At 41.6% G+C, this 18,968-nt stretch overlaps 2 protein-coding genes across 5 annotated transcripts in view; one reads left to right on the forward strand and one right to left on the reverse strand.

Annotated features, from left to right (window-relative positions):
* Nt5e (5'-nucleotidase ecto) overlaps positions 1–7,117 on the forward strand; it is a 44,108-nt gene extending 36,991 nt beyond the window's left edge. Inside the window, exons 6-9 of the mRNA XM_028875541.2 lie at positions 1,281–1,386; positions 2,150–2,299; positions 3,898–4,098; positions 5,014–7,117. Coding sequence (XP_028731374.1) covers positions 1,281–1,386; positions 2,150–2,299; positions 3,898–4,098; positions 5,014–5,177 — 621 coding nt within the window. The 3' untranslated portion in view covers positions 5,178–7,117. The remainder of the gene's footprint in view (positions 1–1,280; positions 1,387–2,149; positions 2,300–3,897; positions 4,099–5,013) is intronic.
* Positions 7,118–14,727: 7,610 nt separating this feature from the next.
* Positions 14,728–18,968, reverse strand: part of Snx14 (sorting nexin 14) — a 66,588-nt gene continuing 62,347 nt past the window's right edge. For all 4 annotated transcript variants that reach the window (XM_037207826.1, XM_028875543.2, XM_028875542.2 and 1 more), the window contains 3 exons: positions 18,417–18,508; positions 17,781–17,837; positions 14,728–14,910 (listed from right to left, as the gene is read on the reverse strand). In XM_037207826.1, coding sequence (XP_037063721.1) covers positions 14,872–14,910; positions 17,781–17,837; positions 18,417–18,508 — 188 coding nt within the window. In that variant the 3' untranslated portion in view covers positions 14,728–14,871. The remainder of the gene's footprint in view (positions 14,911–17,780; positions 17,838–18,416; positions 18,509–18,968) is intronic.

The following is an 18,968-nucleotide window of genomic DNA, read 5'->3' on the forward strand; positions in this document are numbered from 1 at the left end:
TTAAAATATGTCTTTCTTAGATGTCTAAGTCTGGGGTGTTTCTTTCTGTAAGATGATCTGAAGATAGGAACCCACCCCACCCCCCTGCCGCTGCCAGATGTTGACACAGTAGATCAAGCACATCTGCTTGGGCCTGACTTGGCAGGACAGTTTTTCCCTGATTTGTCCTCTCGGCTCTAAAGAACATGGGCCTCGTGTAACTTGCACTTCTTTCCCAAGCCCAGAATGACAAGACATAGTTATGGTAAAGTTCTCTGGCTAGAGCAAGATCATCATGAAGAGCATTTTTTGTGGGGCTAATTGGCCAAAGTGGCTTCATGGGGCTAACATTGAGCAAAGGTCTCTAGGCTGGACTATTGCTCTCACAGGCTCACCCATGGGGAGCCTGTCGGTGTGAATATCCTGCTGCTGTCAGTGTCTGTGATACAACCACACTCCACAAACTCTGGCTGAGTGAGCGACAGCATGAACACCCTCCAAGATGAGGTCCATCCAGGCTGGCTACCGAGCACTGTGACATCAGTATGAGAAACAACCAGACAGAAACATCTAGACAAAAATCTAGAAACACCCCAGGGTGCTACCAGCACTTACCCTTTCTGTCAAAGAGGCTGGGGTAAACGTAACTTTTACTCTTGTGCTTGTTTTAGAAAGCAAACATTTTGAAGCAGGAGAGTTGGCCCAGAGCTTGAGAGCAGGTGGACCTGGGTTCAATTCCCAGCACCCACACAGTGGCTCACAACCATCTGTAACCCCAGTCCCAGGGGATCTGACGCCCTTTTCTGACCTCCACAGGCACACACGTGGCTCACATACGTACATGCAGGCAAAACACGCATGCACTTAAAATATAAAATAAACAAACCTAAAAAAACAAAAGGTTTAAGGCCTTTAATCCAACATTCAGGAGAAGAGACAGAAGCAGGAGGATTTCTCCAAGTTTGAGGCCAGCCTGGTTTATATAGAACAGCAAGAGCTACTACATAGAGAGACCCTGGCTCAAAACAAACAAAAGCACGCATTTTTACTTGCTATAACTGAGTGTGTGCTTTGTAAAATATGCTTGTGCTTCTGACTGACTGGAGGCTAGTAGAAGATAGGCTAATAATCATTTTATGATGAATAATGTATACAATGAGTTTTAGTTACAGTTGGGAAACCTCTGGGCACTTGGAAGTAGGGGATGAATACTTTGTTTTGCTCAGTAGAGATAACCAGATTCCTGGAACTGATACCAAGAAAGAAGACCCAAAGTAACTAAATTTCTGCTACTATTGTAGATTAACAACAACCTCAGACACCCAGATGAAATGTTCTGGAACCATGTGTCCATGTGCATTTTAAATGGAGGTGGCATCCGGTCCCCCATTGATGAGAAGAACAACGGTATGCACCTGGGCCCACTTCCTCAGCTGCCCATGTTGTCTCTTCCCTGACTGTGCCCACAGCACCCTCTGCTGCCAGCCACACACCAAAATGCTGGGCCTTTAAGCTTGTGTTAGCTGTGGCTCAAGTCCAGTGCTGTGGCAAAAGGACACACATTCCTTCTCATATGTGTTCACACAGATGCAAAATCTCAGCTTGATCTAAATTTCCCACTTGTAAAGCTGTTAATTGTTGCTGCTTTATAAATTGTATTGAACATTTTTATGTCTAGAGAGAGAAAGACCAACTCATTAACCTCCTATGCTGGAAAGGACATCTCAAAGACACACTTTATATATTTGCAGATGCCCAAGGTCCTATCACACATTAAAACAAATCCACTAGGCAGGTACTTAAGGCTCTGCTGGAGCCCTTGCTGACATACTGTCGAACCCCATCAGTATAAAGCCCCAAACTCATTTCAGATAATAGAGCAGGTGGCTAGAACACACTGCCTGTGTACAACTGAGCAATGTTTAACCAACTACTGAAGATCCAGCCCAAACCAGGAGATCCAGGGCTGAGAAGAATGAACTTGGTCCTTTGCAGGCTCACCCCCCTTGCCCTGTGGTAGACAGCAGGGCAGAATCTTTCCGTACACTCCCTCCCAAAGTGTACTTCCCTCCCCCACTTTACTCCCTCAGCCCAAGGGAGCCAGTCTCCGGGTAAGCATTTTCTTCAACTTTTTTTTTTTTCTCTCCTGATACATTTTTAACTACCTAAGGCACAATCACGTGGGAGAATCTGGCTGCTGTACTGCCCTTTGGAGGGACGTTTGACCTGGTCCAAATAAAAGGTTCCACCCTGAAGAAGGCTTTTGAGCACAGCGTGCATCGCTATGGCCAGTCCACTGGGGAGTTCCTGCAAGTGGGTGGTAAGTGGCACATCCTGCAGAGCACGTTGTCCAGTGATCTAGGCCTTCCTGGTTGGCTCAGCTCCTTACCTCTGTGGCTAGACTTGGGGTTTTCTCACAGGCAACCCCATCTTTCAATGACTATGGACTCCTGGAGTCATTGAGGATAGGTTGAGGTCAGACCCAAACCCTTGGCAATGAGTAGTATTTGCCAATCCTAATTTGGAGATCGGAAGGGCATCCATGGGAGCTGACCTCCTGAACACTAGCAGATCAGCTGGCATGAGGCCTTTCTGTTGGAATCTTGGGGGAGCAGGTAACATTCTTAAACAGAAGCAAAAGCTCTCTCCGTTATTGTTAGCTGCCTGGGACTATAATAGGGTTCAAAGGAACAAAAGGTAGAAGCAGAGACAGTCTCCTCTAATCCTGCTGGGGGAAGGCATGTCACCAACCCCTGGCCTGCTTTCTCTCTGACTGCAGTGAAGAATGGAAATGAATGTTCCTGGTATTGCTAAAGGCTTCTTCATTGAGGGTGGATGGGGAGTGCTGGAGAATAAACCCATGCTAGGCAAACATTTTCCTGTTTATTTTGTGCTGTTGGGAATTGAACCTGGGGCCTCATGCATGCTGGGGAAAATGCTTTTTAGCGCTGCTACATCCCAGCTCCTAAAGGATTCTGAAATGCTTTTCTTAGGGATCAATTTCATAATCCAGAGTTTTAATCCTTAAAATAGTCATCTTATTTTACTCCAAAATAATTTTGTGGTCTCATTTTCTCACTTTTTATTAATCTTGCTTTGTTCATTTTGAGACAGGATCTAATGTAGTCCAGAATGACCTCAAACTCACTATGTAGCCAAAGTTGGCCTTTAACTTCCCATCCTCCTGCCTCTGTCTTCTCCCAAATACTGGGATTACAGTTATGTCCCACTGTGCTTGGCTGTATGTTGTTTGCCCCCCCCCCTTTTTTTTTTAACAGAGTCTCAATATGTGTACTCTGGGATAGACCCACACTATGTAGCTCAGCCTGACTTCAAATGTGTGGTGATCCTGCTGCTCCAGGCCCTCCACGGGCTGGGAGCTCCAAGCTTCATTTTCATTTTAGTTCATGGAACTGCTTGATGGGTGTTGCTGTCTGGGAGGAGACCTGGCCTGCTGTGTGGGGAGTAACCCTGACACACAGCATTTTCCCAGGGCAGAGCCAAGGACCTGTGATGTTCTAGCAAAGTGCTGAGTAGAGTATTGGTGAAAATCTCCAAATTAGAATGACTACATTCAGTCTTCAAAGCTGTTGCAAATACTCCATTGCATTTCGCAACAATGCACACCTCATTTTCCAAGTCAGTCATTACTGGACCAATGAGTTCAGGATTATAATCACCCTTTCTTTTCTGAGGGTCAGTTCTCCTTCAGTGGTTCTCCCATCTACTGGAGGCCTCAAGGATGAAGGTAACTAAGGGTAGCTACACCATTGCCAACATTCCCCTGGTTTAATTTCACTCACACAGGAATTAAAGTAACACAAGCCTAGTATCCCAATTCTAGATTTGGCCAAAATCCCTTTCATAGGCAAAAGTCCCTTTGGATTCAGCAAAAACATGGACGCATTTCTCTTCTAGGAATCCATGTGGTATATGATCTTACCCGAAAACCCTGGAACAGAGTGGTGCAATTAGATGTTCTTTGCACCAAGTGTCGAGTGCCCACTTATGAGCCTCTGGAAATGGATAAAGTGTATAAAGTGACGCTCCCGAGCTACCTCGCCAGTGGCGGAGATGGATTCCAGATGATAAAAGATGAATTATTAAAACATGACTCTGGTAAGCACCAGTGTCTCTTCCCCTCCTGTTCCCAAAGGTGTTCAGCACAAGAGAACTGGGCAGAGGGGGACAAGACAGGAAAGGGACTCCATGCCCTTGTTGCTGGTTCCCTCCTGCTGTGGAGGTTGCTAACAATAGCACAATACTGAGGAGTGTTGTGCTGTCCCTTTCCCGGCACGCGTGTTCACATCTCTCCAGCCCCAGGGGAGGCACGCTGTTTGTTAGAGGCAGGGTCTCTCTGTGTAGTCATGGCAGGCCTGGAGCTTGCTATGCAGACCAGGCTGGCTTGGAACTCACAGAGATCCTCCTGCCCAAGGGATGGGATTAAAGGCATGTGCCATCACAATGGCCTATGATTTTTTTTTTCCTTTACAGTAAACTATTGTGTATTAAAAGTGCCAAGTATTAAGTACCTGCAATGAACACATCCACATAGAGTAATTTAAATAATTGTAAGACTTTTGGGGGTTGTCATGGGTTTGCTCTTTCTTCATCCTCTTCTGGGAATGAAAGCTCCAATGTCCCATCATCAAGTGTGTGAGGATAATTTTGAGCAGACAGCATGAGAAAGTCACTTTTGTTTCTCAACTAACGCGTGGCCCAGGTCCCCAGTGCCTTTGGTTCTGGAAGAGCTTACAGCTGTGGTGCCAACAACCTCTTAGAAACCTTAGAGCTGAGACAACTGCACCCCTCCCAATGACACTGTGCTGAAGTTCACATTTGGAACATGAGATAGCAATCAGATTCATTGCACTTAAAATTACCAGAAGACAGAAAGTCTTCTGAGGTGCTTTATCCTGGAATGAAAAGGTGTCTTCTCTTTTCAATTTCAAGGGCTTTCGAGACCTTATTTCCCTTCCTACTGCTAATAGATCATTTTTCAAGAGTTAAAATAATGTATGTGTTTTTTTCCAGGTGACCAAGATATCAGCGTGGTTTCTGAATACATCTCAAAAATGCAAGTAGTTTACCCAGCCGTTGAAGGGCGGATCAAGTTCTCTGCTGGAAGTCATTACCAGGGAAGCTTTCCTTTAGTAATTCTTTCATTTTGCACAGTGATCCTTGTTTTGTACCAATAATGAACGGGAAGTCTCCTTGTCCTTGATGTCAAACTACATTTTTCTTCCAGTGATATTCAAATCTGCCTCTGGAGATCTGGCTTTGTAATGGCGTTTACCATCCTCAAGGCTCATAGCCGACGCTCAGAGCACTTCGCAAGGAAGAAACTAACTAGAACATCGTTTGTCAGGGCCAGCAATTCAGTGAGCAGATAGAAAGTCTGAACCAACAGGGTTCTTTTCGGGAGTGGGGGAAGAAAACAACTAGATGTAATTTACATATCCACGTAACGGATTTGAAGCACAAAAAATAATTCTTCACTTTCTATTCATTTCTAATCCATCAAACAACTAATGTTTACATAGAACTTTATCATTGCCAGCTGTGGTGGCGCATGCCTGTAGTCACAGCACTTAGGAGGGAGAAGAGGATGGCTGCCAAGTTCCAGGTCAGCCTGACCTATATAGAGTTTAAGCTAGTCAGCTAGACATCAAGACTCTCACAAACAAAAACCGTTATAATTTACAAGAAATTTTTGTAGATAAGTGTTGGTTCTTCTGTGTGATACGTTAGCAGAAAGGATTGACATGTTCAAGGCCATTTATCCCCAAATGATACATTTAAGACCTGTCTAGGTCTTTTGACCTCAAATCCAATAGTCCCTCCTACATCAAGTCTCCTTTCTTCCTGCCGATGGCCCCAGATGACAAATCTCTGGTTTATGTCTGCCCACCATACACCCCTTTCTTTCAGGCTTCTGTTGTCTACCAATTTTGAAAGACTGGATCCTGGACAGGATCCTGTCTTACAACACCATGTGCCTTTGATGAGTCATCGACACACTGGCAGTCAGTCAGGGGTCAGCGGAGAAAGGGAAGGGAGGGTGTGCCCAGGACTGGTACATTGCAGGAGAGAGGATGGGCATTTACATGTGTTATATAAACACTTGCAAAGGAGCAGAGCATGATTCCAAAGCAGAACATTGGTTCTTGTTAATTCTTGTGGGATTCCAAAAGCCCTGCCCCCTCTCTCCTTCCTTCTTACTCACATGGAGATGTCATGAGAGAGCTTTCTAAAACGAACTGCAATTCTAAACCTGCACCTGTCCTGCCCCAGATGCCAACACAGCTCTCAATCTAGTCACACTATGTACATCATGGAAAGATCAAGTGTTCTGGAAGGCAAGAGTGATTGCAAGAAGCGGTGTACATAAATGTTTGATGTCACTGAGACTCAAATCCCAAGCAACCACTGTAAGGCGTACTCCAGTCCAGATATGAGAGTACCAACAGGACAGTGAGCCCTAAGCGATGCCCAAGAGATACGCAGACTGATGAAATAATCTATGCCCACAGAACACCTGACCAAGATGGTCCTGTGACCAAGGGTAATCAAGAAATGGGAGCCTTCACCTTAGCCACGAAACAGCAGCTAGACGTCTGAACAGAGGACACGTTTCCTGGTGTTTACAAATGTTAAGTACTCTTGACACAACATTTTAAAATTTCCAATCCTAGACCAGGTGGCAGTGGCACATGCCTTTAATCCCAGCACTTGGGAGGCAGAGCCGAGTTCGAGGCCAGCCCAGTCTACAGAGCAAGATCCAGGACATGCACCAAAACTACACAGAGAAAACCTGTCTCGAAAACCAAAAAAAATAAAAAAAAATTCCAATCCTTTTATGAAGTTTGTTGCAGTAAAACAATGCCTTCAGCTCTACGAATGTATAGACTAGTTAGAAATGTCAAAAAGACTGTGTAAAAAAATAAAGGTGCATTTGAGGTATATTTTTATTCTTGGCCAGTAAATGAGAAATCTTATTACAGCATAATTTTTTAAAGAACATTTTGTAATTTTTCTAAATATGTGTATATATGTATTGTGCCACAGTGTTGGGAAATGACCCTGGACAACTTTGTGATTGTAAATTCCAAACAATAAAACTGAAGATATACTCCTTTTTCTTTGGTCTTCTCTCAAACCCCCAAGACAATATAGCAAAGACAATTTTTCACCAGGATTATTTCTTGTGGTAATAAACACTCTGTCATCTGGTAGCCCTTCTCTTCTCTCACTTCAAATTGAGAAGAAAAATGTATGAAATTTTTAAGCAGGAGAGAAAAATCTTTTTTTTTTTTAAAGGAAGACTGAAGTCTCAACTTTTCTTCACCTAGCCTTGCTTTGCTCCTCAGTGAAAATCTACCAACCTCTAGATAAAACACTAGAGAAGGGGTTGTATAATCTGAGAATCTGACATGGCTGCAGAATAAAGGTAGTATGGTGACCTTATTCAGTCACCGGTGCTCTGGAGCGACAGCCTAGGGAACAGAAGCCGCTGATTCTGCTCAGCTCTATCTTCTCTATCCCATTCAGAAAATCAGCACCAATACAAGGAAGTGAGACAAGCATTCCAGAGCTTATGTGAAAGCCAGTAAGACATTCTGAATTTTAGTTGGAAAAACCAAACCACAGCTGGATGTGGTGAGCCATACCTTTAATCCAGCACTTGAGAAACAAAGACAAGCAGGTCTCTTCTGTAAATTGAGGGCAGACTGGTCTAACATAGCAAGTTCCAGCCAGCCTGTTAAAATGAGATCCTGTCTCAAAACACCCCCTGCCAACATACACACACCAAAAATTTCAAAATTCAATTCCCCGCCCCACTTGGTTTTCTGAGACAGGGTCTCTCTGTATAACAGCCCTAGCTGTCCTGGAACTTGCTTTGTAGACCAGGCTAGCCTTGAACTCACAGAGATCTGACTGCTCCTACCTCCCGAGTGCTGGGGTTAAAGGTGTGTGTGCTGCCACCACACTTGGCTTACAAACTCAATTTTTTAAATTATTGTGTGAAGGGGGGGGGGGCAGGTGTACCACAGTAAACATGGAGGTCAGAGGCAACTTTATGGAGTCTGTTCTCATCTTCCATCTTAGTTTCTTTTCTGTTTCTGTGATAAAGCACTCTGGTCAAAAGCAACTTAAGGAGAAAAAGGTTTATTTGGCTTTATGTGCCCAGTTAAGTCTATCATTGAGGAAAGTCAGGGCAGACATTGAAGCAGAAACCAGGGGTCCACTGCTTGCTGGCTCCCCCTCTCAGAGCCATGCTTAGATTGCTTTCTTGTATAGCCCAGGGAATGGTACTGCCCACAGAGGCTGGGTCCCCCCTATATCAATTAATAATCAAGTCAATCCAAAACACACATACCCATAGGCCAATCTAAACTATGCAATTCCTCAACTGAGGGTCTTCTAATCTACATAATTCCTCAGCTGAGGCTCATGTATCAGATGACTGTAGGCTGTTCCCAAGTTAACAAAGCTAACTAGGATACACAATCAGGTTGCCTTTACCTTTGCTGAGCATGAGTAAGCCTAACTAACCAAGTTCAGTTTCCAAAATCCATAGTAGAAGAAGAAAACTGACTCCTGAAAGCTGTCTTCTGACATTATTGCACACACTATGGCACACATGTGCCCTTTTATGTGTATGTCACACATCACACAGGCAAACAGTAGTAAATGAAAGTTTGAAAAATGAAATATTAGTAACTATAAAACTACCATGAGTCCACATAATTTGCAAAAGACCACTGGTCAATTTATCTTAAGATCATAAGAAAATCTTCAACTTTTAATCAACACAGAAAGAGAAAATATAAGATGACTATGAGCACTTGGTACAATTAACAAACACCAGTGTTGTTGGGGGTGTGTACATAAGTGTGCAGGTGCATATGTTGTGGCCAAGGAAGGATGGCAAGTATCTTCTGCTGTTCTCCTCATTTTTTGAGACAAAGTCTCTCGCTGAACCCAAAGCTTGCCATCTTGACTAGATTGGCTGGCTATTGAGGTCGCAGGGTCCACTTGTCTCTTCCCCCCTACCCCCAAAATGCCAGGGATACAGGCATCTCTAACCATGGCTGGCTTTTACGTGGGTACTGGGGATTCAAGCTCAGGTCTTCATGTTTACATATCAAGCATTCTTACCCAGTGAGCCATCTCCTCAGTCCCCAATTCTTTTGTAATGCCTTATTCTACCCCTGTGGTACTTGCTTTCTAACATTCATTTAAATATACCAGTATGCAGAGTTGTATCTCATATATACTTACCCTCCATGCAAAATTTGACCAATTAATAAATATATTTACACACAGTATATAAAAACACCATCAGTCTGTTTTTAACTTCTTTGAGTTTTGTTTTAATGTATTTACTGTTCTGCACTGAGCTTTAAGGGGCATCCAAATTTTCTTGCTCAACCTAAAATCATACTTAATATTTTTATTTCAGCTAACAAAATGAGTGTTATTTATGGTGTATAACATGATGTTCTGAAATGTGTACCAACACTGTGAAATTATGGCTGAGTCTAGCTCACTATCAATGCCTTCTCTGTGCTTGTTCCTAATTTCTTAGTGGCTACATTTCTACAAGAGTCCCTTCCCCTTTCCTCCTGGCATTCCTCTCTGGTATTCCCTTGTTTTCTTGATGTACCTCTTTATTGAACCTGATTTAGAAATCTAAAAGCATGATCCTGGGCTGAAGAATTAGGCTCAGAGGTTAAGAGCACCTGCTGCTCTTGCAGGGGACCCAGGTTCAATTCCCAGCACCTACATGGTAGCTCATAACTGTATGTGATGTAAATACCATCTTCTGGCCTCTGTGAGCATTAGGTAGACATGTGGTCCACAGACATATATGCAGGCAAAACACCCATAACCATAAAAACAATAAACAAACAATGATTATGAGTTGACAGCAAGCCAAGATTGGCTGACATAGTCACCTACCTATAGCAATAGTTCAGCTAGAGACATACACTGTGGTCTACTCAACACTTCTTTCACTTTGGCAGTAACTATACAAAGAGATCACCACGGGCACATTCCTGCCTCCAAATACTTTCCTCACCTCAACAGCATCTTCCCATAACAAATTTTGTATCTATCACATCCTTTGTGCCCGGTACTGCTGGGATACAAACAAGAAGCACCCGGATGGGTGGGACATAGCTCTGTGCTTAGGCTGCCCATCGCTGAGTAAAGACACAGAAAACTACATTAATTCTAAAAACAGAGATTCAACCTTCTATGTGTCTAGCCATTATTCTTCCTGTTCCTAGGAGGCATTCCCACCCTTACTTTGGTAGATACTGTGCCTCTCCTGGCCCACCTACATTTATGAAGGGCAGCTAATTACAACCCTTAGCCATAGAAGCAAACATCCAACCTACTTCTGACAGCTATAGTGCCATTCATCTTGATTCAAGTTATTGGTCCACAGATAAGAATGTTAGCCAAACCAAGACAGTAAGAGGCCTGATTTTTTTTCTTTAATTATGTATACAGTATTCTGCCTGCATGTATGCCTACATGCCATAAGAGGGCACCAGATCTCATATATAGACGGTTGTGAGTCACCATGTGGTGGCTGGGAATTGAACTCAGGACCTCTGGGAGAGCAGCCAGTGCTCTTAACTTCTGAGCCATCTCTCCATCTCAACATTCTTTATATGTATGTAAATTTAAGACAAGCTTTTCCTGCCATCCATACAGTGATTCTATAGTTTTTTGTAACTGTCTTCCCCCCACATGAAAGTACTTGAACAATAAACAATAGCCAACAGGACTAAAGCTGAGACAAAAACCATGTGGAGACCTCACATGAGTTAAGGGCTGGAAAACTCATACTTAGGTCAGCTCTACTACTACCCCTCTGAGGCTGAATTACATAAAGATACACTTTGTATTCTCTCTAAACAAGACTATCAACTTCTGTCATTGCCACCAAGAACCAAAACTGGTTCCAATTAAGAGAGAACATCAGAAAGCTTCCCTGAAGACACGCGTAAGTGGGCTTAGGAGGTAGGAGTCAAACAAGCACATTCTGTTAAGTAAAACCTCTCAAAGCCCTCAAGGAAAATTACACAAATTTCATTCTCATACTACTAAAATGAATCAGAAAACTAGAAAATTAACTAAATTGGTCACACAGTGCTTGGAGCTCATTCCCTTACAGATGAAATGTCAATGTCTCATTTTGCCAGACTTTTGTGCAACTTTTAAAATCTTGGGCTGCAGAGTTGACTCAGCAGTTAAAAGCAATGACTACTCTTGCAGAGGACTGGATTCAATTCCCAGCACCCATGTAGCTCACAAGTGCCTGTAACTCCAGTCCCAAGAGATCCAATGTCCTCTCTGACCTTCCCAGGCACCAGGCATCCACATGGTGCACATACACATAAAATAAATCTTAAAAAAATCAACTAAATCTTTCTAAGTATAGACTCTAGCAAGAATAGATGTAAAAAAAATATCCATGTGGGTATAGAATAACATGCAGAGAAGAGGAAAGGAAAGGCTAAGTATGAGAGAATGAGGATGACTGAATACAAGTAATGGAAATGAGTTATTGAAAAGGATGGTAAGCTAAATGTTTTTTAATTCTAACTCTGTCAAAACCTTTGGGTGGTAGATAAGTGCATGAAAATATATGGACAGTGAAAGTATAGACTCCAATGTGAAGTTCCACAGCTGCTGTTCCCAATGTCTATCCTAATTGTATACAAGTTCACCAAGCTATATAGTTTTGGGGTTTGGTTAATTTTGGTATGTAATTTTTTTATTTGTAATATTTTTTATAATAGTTTATTTTTATTTATAGTTTAATTATTTTATTTGTAATATTTATTTTTATTTGTAATTTATAATTATTTTCTTTGTAATATTTTTTATAATAGTTTTTTAAAGAACTTTTTAAAAAATTAAATCTTTTGAAATATGATAGTACATGCCTATTAATCCCAGCATTTAGGAAGCTGAGGGAGGAGGATCATGAACTCAAGTCTTGGGCTATATAGCAAGTTCTAGTCTAGCCTAGACTATATCATGAAACTCTGTCTCAAAACATAAAATATCCAAATAAAATCCCTGGTGAGCTGTTGAGATCTGCCACCACATCCAAACTGATACACATTTCTGCATGCTGACTTGTGCCATAACAATCATGTTGAGGTCAGAGAACATCCTGGAGGAATCAATTCTCTTCTTCCACCATGTGGGTTCCAGGGATTGAACTCCAGTTGCCAGGCTTATCAGCAAGTGACTTTACTCACAGAGCAATATTCTCAGGCCCGCCTTTACTTTTCATAAGAGCATCAATCATGTTTTAGTAGGGTCCCACCTAAATGACTCTTTTTTTTTTCTTTTATTTTATTTTACAATACCATTCAGTTCTACATATCAGCCATGGGTTCCCCTGTTCTCCCCCCTCCCACCCCCTCCCTTACCCCCAGCCCACTCTCCATTCCCACCTCCTCCAGGGCAAAGCCTCCCCTGAGGACTGCGATCAACCTGGTAGACTCAGTCCAGGCAGGTCCAGTCCCCTCCTCCCAGACTGAGCCAAGTGTCCCTGCATAAGCTCCAGGTTTCAAACAGCCAAGTCATGCAGTGAGCACAGGACCCAGTCCCACTGCCTAGTTGCCTCCCAAACTGATCAAGCCAATCAACTGTCTCACCTATTCAGAGGGCCTGATCCAGCTGGGGGACCCTCAGCCTTTGGTTCATAGTTCATGTGTTTCCATTCATTTGGCTATTTTTTTTTTTCAATAATTGAGTAAAACGGAAATTTATTGTAAGTCACAGTCGTCCTAGGGACTTCCATGCTATATATATAGCCTCTATGGTTCTATGGGTTGTGGTCTGATTGTTCTTTATTTTATATCTAGAATTCACTTATGAGTGAGTACATACCATGACTGTCTTTCTGGGTTTGGGTTACCTCACTCAGGATGATTTTTTCTAGTTCCATCCATTTGTCTGCAAATTTCATGCTTTCATTGTTTTTCTCTGCTGAGTAGTACTCCACTAAATGACTCTTTTAACCTAAATTACCTCCTGAAAGGCTCTATCTCCAAATACAGTCACTATGGGATTTGTGGTTTCAACATAGGAATTTGGTTAAGATATAATTCAGACCATAACAATGACAAAGCGCTACTTACAGAAAATGTGATACTCATACAAAGTTAAATAAGTCATTCATATTATAAAAGGAGAAAGGAAGCTGGGCGGTGGTGGTGCATGCCTTTAATCTCGGCACTTGGGAGGCAGAGCCAGGCGGATCTCTGTGAGTTCAAGGCCAGCCTGGTCTACAGAGCAAGCTCCAAGACAGGCACCAAAACTACAGATAGAAACCTGTCTCAAAAACCAAAAAAATAAAAATAAAAAAGGAGAAGAAAGAAAGAGAAAAGCAAAACTACCTATTTATGTTCAAGGTGTTTTGTATGCAGCATCACATTGCATTTTCAAGCTGTGAGTATTGCCTTATAGGTGATAATGTTAGGCCACAGAGGACTATGAAGGTAAAAGTCACACTTGGATCTCTCTAATCTTGATGCTCTTGTTATTGTTGAAATATAAAGAAATATTTGTCTCTAAAAACAGTCTTGGCCCCTTTCAGAAGCCGGCTACCCTGGTGTATTTCAAATGCTTTACTATGCCCATTCTTTCCCATCTGTTTTTATGTGTGTCTTAATGTATGAGCTTCATGGAGAACATGTTTTAAATGTGTTGCTACAAACAGAATTACCAAAGGGAGTTATATGGTTAGAATACAATAAAGTTAATACTATCTGGAAAACCCTCTGAAAATTATAAAGCACATTATAACATTGTCTATGAAGTGTTCTAATTTAGATACAGGTAGATCTTCAAATTGTTGAAAGCAAGCATTTACTCTTTATTGACATGATAAAAATATTCAATTTTAAAATAAAAATATAAACAGAAGTCTAATATGTCCAGTGTTGTTAGCAGTCTATGTATTTATGATTTTAGATATAGTTAGCATTAACATAAATGAGTGAGCGTGTCCTGCCAATTTCTGTAAAAATGTGCTGTGTTATGTATATATGAATTAGCACTGCTAGACACACAAGGAGAAACCTTGAACCTTGGCCCACTTACTTCTGTGTCTTCACACTAAATGCAACTGCATTCGGAGCAAAAGAATACAAAGATTGTTGGTCTTACTTGCTTGCCCTCTGCTGTGGGATAATGCTTTTGTATACTGGTTTAATAAAACACTGATTGGCCAGTAGCCAGGCAGGAAGTATAGGCGGGGTGAGCAGATAAGTAGAATTCTGGGAAGAGGAAGGGCTGAGTCAGGAGTCGCCAGCCAGACACAGAGGAGGCAAGATGACAAGGCAGAACTGAGAAAAGGCCATGTGGCTAAACATAAATAATAATTATGGGTTAATTTAGGTGTAAGAGCTAGTCAGTAATAAGCCTGAGCTAATTAATGGCTGAGCAGCTATAAATAACATTAAGCCTCTGTGTGATTATTTTATAAAAGGCTGCAGGACTGCGGATGAGAGATTTGTCTCAACCTCGGTAGACAGTGATAGAGAAAAATACCCAGTATCAACCTCAGGCCTCCACAGAGGTGCACACATGGGCATGAACAGCCACACACATACACACAGACTCAAAAAGCCCCTAGCAATAAGTGACTTATGGTCTCCTAAAATCATGATAGTAAATATAAAACAGAAAGCCATAATACTTAATCACTTTTTATTGCTATTAAGTTTGTTAGTCTTTATTAAAACAAAAAATATATTTCAAACACTAAAGTACATGATATTTATAAAAATATACAAAGTGAAAGAAAAAGTACATTTCTATTATACTGGTATTTTATTCTATACCAAGTGTTTACATCCAGGATGTCATGGAGGTAGCTTCCTTTTGTACCTAAAAGTAAAAATAAATCCACTTAATAGAAGCCAGCAGGATAGGGTACATTTTTTGATTATCTAATAGCTCTACTACAGTAATAGACTATGGTGAAGAGCCATCCAAAAACTCACAACATCAACCTTTGGCCTACAGATCACTCATACAACACACACACACACACACACACACACACACACACAGAGAGAGAGAGTAAACCAAATACTTGCTGGCACACACAACAGATAATAGCAATACATTATCCTAGACCTGATAAAAATCTCAAAGCTAAAAGTTTTCTGATATTCATTCCAATGTAATTTCACATAAAACATCTAACGTTACCACCTTTAAAAAAATACATTTAATATTACTAAAATTTGAAAACTTACAATCAATAGATGAGCAATCAAATCTGGTTTCCCTACTCTACAGAAGCGAGTTAGTTTGTTTCCATCTAACTAAAGGGATTAGTCAAACAGTAAGGGAGCTGGAGAGATGGCTCAGCAGTTAACAACCCCTGCTGTGCAATTATGAGAACTAGAGTTCCCATCCCAGTAGCCATGTCACAAGCCAAGCACTGTACTTGTGACCACAGCTCCTAAGAAGACAGAGACAGGAGGACAGCTATGACTTCTTGACTTCCACATGTACATACACTCACACAGACACAGACATACACCCCCGCCCCCCCACATACATATATACATAAATACATACATCTTTAAAAATAAGAAATGGTTGCCTACCAGGTTATAAGACCCTACTTATAAGGATGCCGCACTTTGGCTATAGTACATAGAGAACTCAATCTGGAACTGACTGGGAAGCTTCCTCCCTGCTGGCTAGGTTTCAAAGTTCCAAAGGGTCCTAGACAGGCTACTAGGGAAGAGAAACAGCCAACAAGTGCTGGACCTTGCATGCTACAATATGAACCTGACAGCCAAGACATGCCCTGAGTACAAGAGCATCGTGACTGTTATGGGGCTAAACCCTTTTCTGGTTGGATTTGAGGCTGCTCCACAGCATCGAATTCATGCCTGATACTGTACATTTGGTCAATAACCAATGGCTGGAACAGTCATAGGCCCTAGGAGGGAGCCGAGTATTGCTGCTAAAAGTCTTGTTATCGAAGCACCTTCTAAACACGTGTATTCACACCCATATATTAGCACGGCTCTCAGCCTTAGTCAGAGAAACGGCTTTTTGCCATGGGCAGCAGCTAGTGAAGATTCCTAACTGGTCAAAGTGCTGAGGACACGTGACTGGGAGTGTTCAGTCCTAACGGGACACTTATATCAACTCCCATATCCCAAGGCAAAGGAAACATCTAGGAAGAAGGGAGGGGAAGAATCCTAGAGTCTGAAGAAGGGGAGCAGTACTATGAAATGCTGGTACCCTCATGAACTCACAGTAACTGGGGGGTCCTGCACAAGATTAAGACAGTCATACATAAGGCCCTAGGTTCAATCCCTAGCATCTCAAAAAGGAAAAAAGGGGGGGAGGAGCGGTTTGCACTAGAACAAAACAGCTCAGTAGTAAGGAGCATTGCCACCAAATCTAACAACTGGAATTCAACCTGATAACCCACACAGTGGAAAAAGAACATCCCTGAAAGTTGTCCTGTGAATATCACACTTGCACTGTGGTGTGTGTATACATATTATACATGAGTGTACCCCCATACACACACACACACACACACATACATACATACACACACACACACACACACACATCAATTAATCAATCTATTAACATTTGAAAAAAAACAGTCAAAACTTCAGGATGCATATAGGAGGGGTGAAAAGCCCCACTCCTGAGTAACCATTGGCCGTTGACGGCTGTTAAGAGGAGTCATCCATGACGGTTGTATAGCTTGGTCTGTTAGTGGGACCCCTAGCAGCGGGACCAGGACCTGTCCCTGGTACATGAGCTGGCTTTTTGGAACCTACTCCCCATGCAGGGATGCCTCAGCCCAGCCTTGATGCAGGGGGAGGAGCTTGGCCTTGCCTCAACGTGATATGCCAAGCTTTGCTGACTCCCATGGGAGGCCTGTCCCTTTATGAACAGAGGAGCAGTGGGTGGGGTGGGGTGGGGGTAAAGGGACAGCAAGGAGGTGGGGAGAGGGAACAGGAAGAGAGGAAGGAGGGGAAACTGTGGTTGGTATGGAAAATTAATGAAAAAAGAGGAGTCATCCTTTTTACAAGTGGGCCCTGGGAGGCTGCTTATGCTCCACTGGGTGATGTCCCCACATGACGCATACATACATGGGCAACACTAATTGGACTCAGTGGGTTATTTTAAAAGGAATGAAATTGGAAAAGAGACATGTTGAGAGGGGGTCCAGAGGGAGTTAGGGGATTAAAGGATAGAAAGCTAAATTCATGGTATACATGTATGAAATGTTAAAAGAATAAATTGTTAAATTACATTTTTAAAAAGCTCAACATCCTCAAGATTAAATATAGTAATAACACCATGGATTACCTCCAGTTCATTTTGTGTTCTTGGATTCATAGATCCATGTTCAAAAAACATTCAAGTCTCTGATTTATATGGCAGACAATGTTGCAGGTGAGCATTGAACAGCTAGGTCGATTTGAATGCTAAGATCAGGGACACCTTCAGCTGAGAGCACAGTAAAGGGCCCTTACCTGCTTATAACTAGGAAAAGAGGACATCAAGGCAGAGACTGTTCAGCGTCTGCTACCCCAAATCCACTCTACGTTTGGACATGTTGGATAAGGACAATACAAAAAGCCACTTGTCTCAGGTTGTTCAGCTGTCAAATGACTGCAGTCACAATGGCTTCTTTAAATTCGTCTCTAGTTAAATGTCCAAACACCACTCAGAGAAGAACAAATAAATTACTGCTTTCCTGTTACCTTATTTAGCTCTGGAAACAGTTCCTGTATCACAATGTCCAGTAAAACATAGGTCAGCTGCAGCACAGAAACAAGTAATAAAATGTAAGGTACTAGAAGTAAAAATGACAAGCACAAAATCCAGGACTGTGGTAATCGCTAAGTGAGAGGACAGGGGACGCAAATGACAACATAAAGTATAAAATATACCTAACACCCACCAATAATGTTCTACCCTTAAAAGCATGGTAGAGACCTTTGTGAATAAAAAAAACTGACACTATTATATTTCACCCATATTTATGTAAATTGTTTTGAACAAGTTTTAAATAAACAAACAGAACATTGAAATTATATTAAAATTTCAACAAAATATACAGGGACTATATATAAAAAAAAAAGGTTGGCTGGTTATTCTATGACTTCAATTACCAAAATTTAAATGTTTACTTCATGTCATATATTTTCTATACATTCAAAATTTTCTACTAAGAAGATATATTAACTCTAATACTACATGTTACAAAGATAGACAGCCTGCAAAAACAGTATATATGGATTTTCCTATCTGAACGCTTAGATTATATAGACTTGATTTTGTATAGTGACTCATACACCTTGTTGCTCAGCAAACCACACCAACGCTAGCCTACTTACCTGCTTGTTGAGCACTGGCTGCTGCAAGCCGTCAAACAGAAGCCTGATGCTTTCATACTTGGTTTCTTCACCAATACACTTGACTATCAGATCTAAACAAGAAAGCCACATGTGAAACAGTTCATAATGTCATCACTAGCTGCCTCTTAAAGTAAAATGCCTCCTCTGTTCACAGGCACCATGTAAAAGCTGCCAGTCAGTATTTCTCAAACCAGCTTTTGCAAGAAGCTCCTAGAAACAAGTTTTATGGTCATGACAAAAAAAATATAGTTGTCATTAATCCTTTTGGAAGTTTACAATGCATAGGTCATACTGCAGCATATAAATCAACTACCACTTAGTGATAAAAAGAGACTTAAAATTATTCATATTTTATTACACATTGGGGTAAAGCAAACCAATTTTTTTAAGATTTATTTTTAATTTTATGTATGGCTTGTGTCTGTGAGGAGAGATGTGCAAATGAGTGTCAGTGCCCACAAAGGCCGTAAGAGGGCATTCTGGAACTGGTGTTACAGGACGTTAGTTGTAAACTACTTAATGTTCTCTACT

This window comes from Peromyscus leucopus, chromosome 7, assembly GCF_004664715.2.
Source record: "Peromyscus leucopus breed LL Stock chromosome 7, UCI_PerLeu_2.1, whole genome shotgun sequence".
Classification (NCBI taxonomy): domain Eukaryota; kingdom Metazoa; phylum Chordata; class Mammalia; order Rodentia; family Cricetidae; genus Peromyscus; species Peromyscus leucopus.